The 10,730-nt window shown below is 37.3% G+C and overlaps 1 protein-coding gene across 2 annotated transcripts; it reads left to right on the top strand.

The window, feature by feature from the left end:
* The first annotated feature begins 279 nt into the window (after positions 1 to 279).
* LOC101249120 (ethylene-overproduction protein 1-like) lies at positions 280 to 10,295 on the top strand. Of its 2 annotated transcripts, none has more exons than XM_004246965.5 (4): positions 280 to 2,644; positions 3,142 to 3,433; positions 3,508 to 3,817; positions 9,738 to 10,295. In XM_004246965.5, exons 1-4 carry the CDS (start codon positions 735 to 737, stop codon positions 9,956 to 9,958), a joined length of 2,733 nt encoding a protein of 910 aa, XP_004247013.1. In that variant the 5' UTR covers positions 280 to 734; the 3' UTR covers positions 9,959 to 10,295. The 2 variants fall into 2 exon arrangements, with proteins under 2 accessions (XP_004247013.1, XP_069145295.1); XM_069289194.1 differs by lacking the exon at positions 9,738 to 10,295 and adding an exon at positions 6,743 to 8,396.
* Positions 10,296 to 10,730: the final 435 nt, after the last annotated feature.

Consider the following 10,730-nt stretch of genomic DNA (forward strand, 5'->3'; position numbering starts at 1 on the left):
GTTTTGGTTTGTTGGTATTATCTTCTACTTAGTTCTACCATTGTACTAATTACTTGTTGTTTTGGGTAAGGGTTGACTTACCTAATGGTTGGCTATAGTAAGTTCTATATTGACTTAGGGAGTCACGTCGTGACAAATAGACTTGTGGGAATAGGTGTGAACAACAGTTTTGAATATTGTATATTGATTTCGTATTTTTATTATTATTTTTAATGATTAGGATTGTAAGAATAATGTTGCGTTTTTTTTTTGTAGTTCTCTTAATGATTTCTCTTTTTTTAGTATTTCATATAAATTTTTTTTTGTTGACGTAGGTTAATATTTTCTTTTGGTTCAAAAGAGTAACTTTGTCTTTGTTGTATGTTATCTAAGTATTGACTAACCATTTTGCTCTTTGAAATCAATTATATGTTTGGATAAATATATATTGACATGTTATTATTGGAACAAGTTGACTAGTTAGGTAATATAACATAATGATAATGTAATTTTAAGAGTTTAAACATCGAGTGTTAGAATATCATGTAAAAAGTAGTAGTAAATGTAATGCGACAAGGAGAAGGGAAATAAAAGACATCCATCCTCCACAAAACTCATCTTTTGATGTTCACAAGCGAGAGTTGAAGGTGCAAATTGTTGATATTATATGAAGGGCAAAAGGTGAAGAAAGAATAATGAAGGTGAAGGGAATACTTGGAAATCAAGATTTGTGAGTGTAATCGCTCATAGTCACTATGCGTGGTTTCAAACTGAAAGATCGTTGTAAGACTACTCAAGTCCATGCTTACAACGCTAACCCTTTTCCTACTATTTCCCCAACTTCTTCCAAGCTCCAATACCCTACAATCGACTCCATTTTGTCTGAATCTCCTTTTCTTCCCTATGGCCTTCCAAAAACACATTCTTTTGAGCCCCCACTTGACCTTTCTCTCAAATCTCTTGATTTCGTTCAATCCTTAGCTCACCTTTACCGCAAACTTCAGATGACACAAGATTTCGATAAATCTTTGCTTCATTTAGAACAATATGCTCTGTTGTACACCCTTGGTGATCCAAAATTGCTACGTAGGTGTCTTCAATCTGCTCGTCAACATGCTGTTGACGTCCATTCCAAGGTCGTGTTGTCTGCTTGGTTGAGGTTTGAGAGGAGAGAGGATGAATTGGTAGGATCATCACCTTTCGATTGTATTGGAAGAGTACTTGAATGCCCCAAAACTGCTTTGCTACACGGCTATGATCCCAAATCAGTTTTTGATCATTGCCAATCTCATGGGCCCCTCCAACCACCACCTAATCAGATCTCAGATGCCAATAATTTCCTCACCTCAGAAAACGATGGGGGCATAGTTCACTTCTGCATACAAAATCAGGAGGTCAACTGTATTCGAGGTAGAATTGCAGCTCTCTCTGCTCCATTAAAATCAATGTTGTATGGTGATTTCATTGAGTCTGAGAAGGAAACAATTGATTTTACACACATTGGCATATCTGTCGATGGAATGAGAGCTGTAGATTCCTTTAGTAGGACTAGAAGATTTGATTCCTACCCACCGAACATACTTCTCGAGCTTCTTTCATTTGCAAACAGATTCTGTTGTGAGGAACTCAAGTCTGCTAGTGATTCATACTTGGCTTCTTTGGTTTCTGATATTGATGAGGCATTCATTCTAATTGATTATGCTCTGGATGAGAGAGCACCTCTGCTTGTGGCGTCTTGCTTGCAGCTAATGCTAAGAGAGCTTCCCGGTTATTTGTATAATCCAAAAGTTCTCTGCACATTTTGTAGCTCTGAGGCTAGGGAGAAACTTGCCACAGTTGGGCAAGCTTCTTTCCTCTTATATTATTTCCTTAGCCAGGTAGCAATAGAAGATAACATGATGTCCAAAGTTACGCTTATGTTGTTGGAGAGATTGAAGGAGTGTGCCACTGAAACATGGCAAAAGGCACTATCTATGCATCAACTTGGATGTGTGTTGCTTGAAAGAAAGGATTACAAAGAAGCTCAACATTATTTTGAGATGGCAATTGAGGCTGGCCATGTTTATTCAGTAGTAGGTGTTGCACGGACTAAATTCAAGCAAGGGCAGAGGTTTTTGGCTTTTGAGCTAATTAATGGTATTATTTCAGAGTATACACCTACGGGGTGGATGTACCAAGAGAGGTCTTTGTACAGCTTAGGCAAACAAAAGATTTTGGATGTTAATGATGCCAGCAGATTGGATCCCGCCCTTCCTTTTCCGTACAAATACAGAGCCATTGTGATGGTCGAAGAGGACCAGGTTGAGGCTGCTATTGTGGAGATAAATCGAATTATTGGTTTTAAGGTCTCTCCAGACTGCCTTGAACTGCGGGCTTGGTGTTTTATTGCACTTGAGGATTATCAATCTGCTATAAGAGATATCCGAGCATTGTTGACTCTAGAGCCAAACTATATGATGTTTCATGGGAAAATGAGGACTGACCACCTGGTTGAGCTTCTCAGTCTGCACGTCCAGCCGTGGAGCCCTGCAGATTGCTGGATGCAACTCTATGATCGATGGTCATCTGTTGATGATATTGGTTCACTGGCTGTTATACACCAGATGCTCATAAATGATCCTGGGAGGAGCATTCTGCGATTCAGACAATCTCTGCTCCTATTACGGTAGTTTTTCTTTTGATTTTTGCTGCAAGTTTAAGCTGTATGCACAATTCCTACCTTCTTTAGATCCTGATATCCGTTTCCTTCATTTTTGGGGAATGGGAGCAAAAACGAAAAAAGGGAAAGACTTATCAATGTGATGAGAGATGAACTTTTTGTGGCGATCTATTGATCATAAGCTTGTTGTCTCATGTGGTTTGTATGCTTAAACAACATTACTATTGATTGTAGCACATTAAGCCCGGGTTTTAAGTTATAAGATCGTGTAGTATAAGTTGAAATTGATAACTTACGAAGCAACTTTATCCTAACTATTTTATTTGGATTGAAACGACAAATGTGAATGACATATAAATATATTTTGGAAAAAAATGGCAATATAGGTCATTCATAGACAGAAAAGCCTTATCATGGGTAACATTCCATGCTATCGATTTTCATAATGATTTGATGGAAACGCATCCTATAGCTTATGTTTACCTAACACACTTTACATGCAGGTTAAATTGTCAAAAAGCTGCAATGCGCAGTTTGCGCCTGGCCTGGAATCATTCCACCTCCAAATATGAAAGGCTTGTGTACGAAGGATGGATTTTATATGACACTGGACATCGTGAAGAAGCACTTGCCAAGGCTGAGGAATCCATTTCTCTCCAAAGGTCATTCGAAGCCTTTTTCCTTAAAGCGTATGCTCTAGCTGATGCAACTCTGGATTCTGAATCTTCATCTTATGTCATCCAACTGTTGGAGGAAGCACTAAAATGTCCTTCAGATGGTCTTCGCAAGGGACAAGTGGGTCATTTGTCCAAACTAGTTCTCTTGGTGTTTCTGTAAATGAATTTATTCATGTTATATTTTCTTGGCAGGCATTAAATAATCTGGGGAGTATTTACGTGGATTGCAATAAGCTGGACCTTGCTGCAGACTGCTATGTCAGGGCCCTTGAGATAAAACATACAAGAGCTCATCAAGGGTTAGCTCGTGTATATCATCTAAAAGGTGATCGGAAGTCTGCTTATGAGGAAATGACTAAGCTGATAGACAAGGCTCAGAACAAGGCATCAGCTTATGAAAAACGGTCAGAGTATTGTGATCGTGACATGGCAAATGGTGATCTCAGCATGGCCTCACTATTGGATCCTTTAAGGACTTACCCTTATAGATACAGGGCTGCAGGTACATTATCACTTTCAATAGGTTTGCCACCCTTGCTTGTTACTAACTTCTTTGTTCAGGAAGAGATTGCTAAAATTCTGACTAACAACATGACTGTAGGATGACAAATAAAACTTGTTATATGAATTTGAAGTGAAGTTCATCTGTGATTATATTTGAGGGGAATATTTTCTTAGTTTCTAGTGCTAGTTGTGTTAAAGATTCCTGGTGTAACCTAAAGAAGTTTCACAAATAGGAAGCAATATTTCGCTTGTATGACTGGGCTTGAATGGATGAATGATCTTATTGAAAATGCAACTCAGTTTTTGAATGATTATTAGTGTTGATAAAGGATGAATACATGTCCGTAGGGGTGGGAATGGGGCGGGGCAGGTTTCGGGCTATGCGGTCCGGAGCGGGTTTAAGGATATGTGGGGGCGGGGGCAGGGAAGGAGGGCGGGGCAGGTTAAAAGTATATTTTTAAAAAATTAATGAGGGCCGGGTTGCGGGTCTATGTGGGGTCAAACAAAAGAAGTTTTAAAAAATAGTATTTCTAAAAGCTTGCTTAATACTAACTACAATGTTTGGAAAGAAATTGTATTCTGTTATTTCGAATTAACAAAAAGTTAAATTAACTACTCATTATTGTAAGGAGAAATGACTAGCACTGTGTTCTGCTATTTGAAATAGGTAAATAATATTGTATTCTGCTTCTGCTATACATGTAAAAATAGGAAATAAATTCAATAACTAAAAACTATCCCTAATCCTATTTTGGAGGAGAAGAAAATTATGCTGGATGGGGGGAGATTTATGCCCAACCCCCACCTCGTCCTATTGCCATCCCTACATGTCCGAACTGCCAAGAAAAAAGTTCAACCAAAAATTGATATAGAATCACTTGAAAGAGCCTTTATTTAGGAGAATACCGTCTCTTTTCTTCTTCTAGGATTGCGATTACTATCACTCTTATAATTCAAATATGGTCTTCTAACACATTTGCCATGGTCAGTGATCTTCGTTTTTTCCATGTCTCAGCATCGTCTAATAGCATTGTTTAACAGTAAAATTCCTATTCTTGCTGCCAATCTAAAGTATAGTCTTTCACATCTTCATCTAATACCACAATTTCCAGTTTCTGCATCAAAAAGTTCAAATCTTCTCTTTCTAAATCATTTGAATCCCTTCTAAACAGCAGTTTGTGTGGGGACCAATATAGATTGAAATAATAAAGTAAAAATAGAAGGACAAAGATAAGGAATAAAAATGATCGGAGTATGAAAGCATGCGCCTACCATTTCTGTCAGAAGAGTAATTGCAACGTAGCAATTTGTGTGCGTCAGAATTAATTCATTCTGATTGGTAAAAACAACAGCTCCTCTTGCTATTAAATTTAGTAGGATTTGTTGGTCTTTCAGTTGAAGTACTCCAAAAAATAAATTAATAAGAGAGCTATAAGGAGGAGATAGAGTAATCCACAAGTTCTTTTAAGTCTGTGAGAAAATAGAGTGGAAGTAACATTGTAGTGAGTTGTGCTTTTTTTTTTCCATTAAGGTGTAGTAATCTCTTTATACTGCCAAGTTGTTAAACTGTTGTTGTAATTATACTTTGTTTAGATATATCTTTTACCCCGTTAAAAGATATGTTGTAGTTATTACTTTCTTGTTTTTGCTATTAGCGTAGACATAATTCCTGGGTGGCATTATTATTTTCAACAATGTGGTATCAGAGCCATGACAAATAATTGTCCATTGTCTTTTCAGTACCCCGTCTCACAAAAGAATATTATGAAAATTTTTTTCTATGAATAAAAGTCATTCTTGCTCCTACGATGCTTACGAAATTGTAGACAATGGGTGCAAAAAACCCACTAATGAGGAAAGTCTGTCTCATCATAAAAAAGATGTACACCTCAGAATTGCAGGATTTTGGGCCCATTAGTCTGATTGGCAGTGTCTATAAATCATATCCAAGATCCTAATAGAAAGGCTTAAGAAAATAATGTCTAAGTTGATGGATAAACATCAAATAACTTTCGTTGAGGGTAGGCAGATCATAAATGCCATTCTTATTGCAAATGAATGTTTGGATGTGAGAAACTCAAATAAAGTCCCTTGGGATATCACTCACACCAATCTAGTTCTTATTTTCAAGAAGGAAAAGGTTAGTAACTTCACTAACCTTAGGCCGATTAGTCTAAGTACTTTTGCCAACGGGATCATATCCGGAATGCTACATGAAAGGATGATGGCAGTTCTACCTTGGTTGATCTCGTCAAACCAGTCTTGCCTGCACTACCTCTCCACTGAAATGTTATGTAGCTGCTTCAATAAACCTTTTAACTTAATTAAAAAAATTGCAATCAATAGTCTCTCTTTCACTGCCCCACATAATTTCATTGACGGAAAGTCGAAAACTATCACATTTGGTCGGTGAGAATGAAATCATCTTTTGAAACCTTATGTGTTTTGGAATGTCGTGATGGAAAAAAATTTCTTGCAACAACTCCTTGCTAATCCTATAATTTTCTAGAATAAAACACTTCCAAAAGAGCTTTCAAACAAGACAAGATTATTCAAAGTCTTTTTATATGCAAAACCAAAAGTAGAAAAAGAAAGAAGAAGAGAAAAATCAATTTAAAAGATTGTGCAAGTTCAAAATAATTAAAAGAATTCAGTACCAAATCAAGGAGGAACATATTTTTATTAAATTGCGGCAACTAAAGCAAAAGAGGAATGTTTAATTTGCTTTTAGCTACCGCAGTAAATTTTAGCAACTAAAGCAAAAGAGGAATGTTTAATTTGCTTTTAGCTACTGCAGTAAATTTGTAGCATTTTAAGTTACCTAGATTTAGGTTGAATTTGAATTTTAAATTTTTGTTATCTTGTTTTAGTTGTTGAAACTTTTTAGCTTTTTTTAATTTTTTTTAATGTGGATTTTCTGCAGACGGTTTTCAAATGGCTATTTAAAGCCCTATTATTCTTGATAAAAATATTGAGAGATATCTCAATTAATACTTTTTGCTGCCACATCTTCTAAAAAACAAACAATTATACTTACAAAGAAGATTGGGTTTCCAATCCTTAGTAGATGTATCGGAGGACTTTTTTTGCTAAACTATGGTTGAATTTTTAACATCCGCCTTCTCTCTATGGAGCACTTCTATATGAAACAAATACTGCTAGAAACTACATCCCGACCATTGCTGAAGAAACATGTGCCTCTCATGCGTAGATAAAGATGATCCTTGTCATGGATGAGGTTGAGCATAATACTTGGTGGCAAGTGAAATCAGCTACACCCAGTTTCTGGTTTGATAACTGGACCAAACAAGGGGCACTATACATTCTGGAAGAAAAGAATGCTGGGTAGGAAGAATTTGAGGTAAGGAGTATAATTTCTAATGTGGAGTTGAATAGGCAGAAGCTGCTAAATAACATTTCAGTGGAAATGACAGACCACATCATGGATAGCAGCAGTTCAACCCTGTCAATTCAAGGCCTGGTGGATACAGAACACAAAATTGTCTTTCACAATAAAAAATATGCCTGTGATTTGTTGAGGCATAAATAGCAAGCGAGGAGGGATTATGAGTTCATATGGGAAAAGGGCTTGCCGTTCAAAATTGATTTTTTCCTTTGGAGGGTATGGAGGAGAAAGTAGCTTCTGATGACAACCTAAAGATGATGAACATTTGTATTGCCTCTAGATGTCGGTGTTGTGATGCTCATGAGCAGTAAACAAAAATCCACCTATTTCCAAAAGCTCCCGTAGTCACTGGGCTTTGGAAGTAGTTTGCTTCTGGTGCATGTATATTTACAGAAGGGTCAGGGTTGCACCTCCAGAAACTCAAAATTAAGTGGTGGAAACTGCATGCTGCTCCAAATTGCAGACAATTTTCAAGGCTGTCCCAACAATCATCATGTGGATTTTATGGAAGAAGAGAAACACAATCAGGCATGGAGGAAATATCTACTTACGGTAGAATGGTACAGCGATACAACAAGCTTAAGATGCCATCCATAAACTAATCAGAGTCAACTACCCTTTGGTTTGCAGGGGTACCAATGGAATGGCCAAGGATACTGAACTACCCAAGCAGTTACAAACCTAAGTTGCACTAGATGCTGATTTGGTTGTAGACACCAGAAGGGTATGAAGTGAAGTGCAACACTGATGAGGCTAGCAAAGGCAATCCAGGTCAAGGTCCTATGGTTTCTCTCTAAGGAACAATATGGCTGATCTTATATATGCTCAAGCTGAGGACATTGGGGTTGCAATGAATATGGGTGATCTTATATATGCTCAAGCAGTGATTATGGCTAGCTTAGAGGCCATAATGTATTGCTCTACACATGGTGTAGGATGTTCTCTTTGAAACTGACTCTCTGAGTTTAAAGAACATATTACAGGACGTATGGAGAGTAACTTGGGGAATTGCAGAACAGGTGGAGGAAGTAAAAGAAATCATGGCCACTCTCAGTGCACGAATCAGACACGTTTAGAGGAGGAAACCAATTGGCAGATTTCCTAGCTAACACAACCATCAATCAACAAGGAATACAACATTAGCACACTTTTCAAGATCTACCAACCATAGGTACGAATATCTTGTTCACAGACAAAGTACAATTACCATCAATCAGGATAACAACTCGCAAACTAAACAGCTATAACACATACAAACAAGAAAAGAAGGAATAAAAAGAGCGAACAGAGTATTCAACCAGCACCTTTACAGAGTATTCCATAACTGTTCAGGAATTCCGCCTGCAGTTATTCTAGCAAGACTATTCTACTGTAGCTATAAAAAAGCAACTTAACCAAAATCAAAGGACTGCAGCTTTAAATTTGTTCTTGTAGTCAGAGTGCGACAGAAAAACCTACTGGGGCAGTGCAAGCATGGCTTCCACCACTCCCAGCTGATAAGGCACAGAGGAAACCCAGGTTAGTAGCTCAAAAATAAGGCTAACATAAAAAGAAAGGGCGGAAGGACACCTACATACTTATCTGCAGACCCCAGAAAACACCCTTTTATTGATCCATTTAGAAATGGACTCACCCCAACCTCTTATAGAAGACACAATAATGTAATGGGTTCAAACAACTAAAAACCGAAGGAACAAGGAGATGGAAACTTATTTTGGAACAGTGAAGGCTCGATGCAAAGCTTAATACCAGAGTCACCATCAGGCCCCAGCTGGAAGATTACCCAGAAAAGAAAATGCAGGCTTCCGGTAGCATTTTCTGAAACTCACTCAATGCCATTAGACGATTTTAGGTCCAACTCCTGAGATCGACAATCCCATTTGTAGAATATTAAGGGCCAGGTCTATGCTTTGTACCTTGCGTTTCTTTTACTGCTTTTTTACTTTCAGACTTGTTTTGAGAACATTTGCCAGTTTGGTTGTTATTCTTGTCACTTTTATTAATAAAATCGGTCACTTACCACTGTGTAATTGAAAAAAGAGATTGCATTTTCTGAAAATAGGACAATCTCCTACATAACACTAGCCAAAATTCTCTTCCGGACTTTTTTACTGTGTCAATTTAATATGTTGGCATTTTTTCCTTGTAAATGATGATCAATTTTGCCTAGGGTTGAGAGCTTTTGGTTCAGTCTAATAGAACAGTGATGTAGATTCTTCTTCAGTACAGTAAATTTGATCTTGCATGGAGATTTATTGGCTGGTTAACACAATGTAATGTTTGTGTATATGTTTGATACTATTCGAATGAAGTTGCTGTTGTACATTTCCAAGTTCTTATTAACTGAGATGAAACTAGGAGGATATATCAAATTTCTTCCATACTGGTCCCCAGGAATGATTAGGTGTCAGCTGCAGGTTTAGCAACTTTATTTCCTTGTTAGTTATGAGCTTTCCTTGTTAGCCATGAGTTTTGCCTTGTTCATACTAAATTTAAATGTTGGATGCAACAGTACTCATGGATGACCAGAGGGAGACTGAAGCAGTGGAGGAGCTCACAAGAGCCATTTCTTTCAAACCTGACTTGCAAATGCTTAATCTTCGAGCAGCATTCCATGAGTCAATGACTGATTTCTCTCGTGCTCTCCTAGATAGTGAAGCAGCCCTCTGCTTGGATCCCAATCATAAGGACACCTTAGATCTCTATAGTCGCACACGTCTGAAAAACACTTGAAGTAAATTCAAGAAAAACAGCAACTGCTTCAGTAGATATATGGCATAACATTGATAACAGGGAAATCATTGAGGAATGCAGAAAACTTGGATTGGTGTACATATGATTGATGGACTGTCAAAAAGGTCGGTTGTTGAAGAAGCAAACTCAGATCATTTCAGAGTTAGCAAAATCAGCAGGCACAGTCACGCTCATACTTCTTTGAATTTTCAGTTTTTTTTTATCATAACATTATACAACCTTGAAAGAGGTTCAAAAATGTTACTTATGAAAGTTCAAGAGGAACTTTTCTTTCTCTGGTTCTGCTAAGTAATAAAGTTGCTGGAATGGGTACAAATTGTCTGATTGACTCTCTTGCTATTGTGAAATATTACAATTTGAGATTCCTTGTAATTAAGATAACAATAGACAAACATCCCTTGAAAATATTGGTTTTTGACGAGGTAATGAAGATAATCGTCTCCACAACTTTTATGCTCTAGCTGCAGTTAAGAAAGACAACCGAGAATAAGTAGGGGTGAGTATATCTACAGCAGCAACAAGGAAGTTAGAATATTATATATTGTATGTCCATAGTAAAAAAAGATTTTGAACAACTTAAAAGGATAAAATTCCACATTAATGCTAGTACATAGGCTCTTTTAATACTGAATTGAGGTATTTAAGCACAAAGAACTCGTTAAAATTTCAGCATATCAGTAACATAAACATCTCTATTTGTACAAGAAAAAGATAACTAGCAGCCTGTAACACTTGGAAAGTCCAAGACCTA

Source organism: Solanum lycopersicum, chromosome 9 (genome assembly GCF_036512215.1).
Source record: "Solanum lycopersicum chromosome 9, SLM_r2.1".
NCBI classification, from domain to species: Eukaryota; Viridiplantae; Streptophyta; class Magnoliopsida; order Solanales; family Solanaceae; genus Solanum; species Solanum lycopersicum.

Coding starts and splice junctions, on each gene's coding strand:
- LOC101249120 (XM_004246965.5), top strand. CDS start 735: ATGCGTGGTTTCAAACTGAAAGATCGTTGTAAGACTACTCAAGTCCAT. Junction 3,434..3,507: donor ATGGTCTTCGCAAGGGACAA/GTGGGTCATTTG, acceptor TTTTCTTGGCAG/GCATTAAATAATCTGGGGAG. Junction 3,818..9,737: donor TTATAGATACAGGGCTGCAG/GTACATTATCAC, acceptor TGGATGCAACAG/TACTCATGGATGACCAGAGG.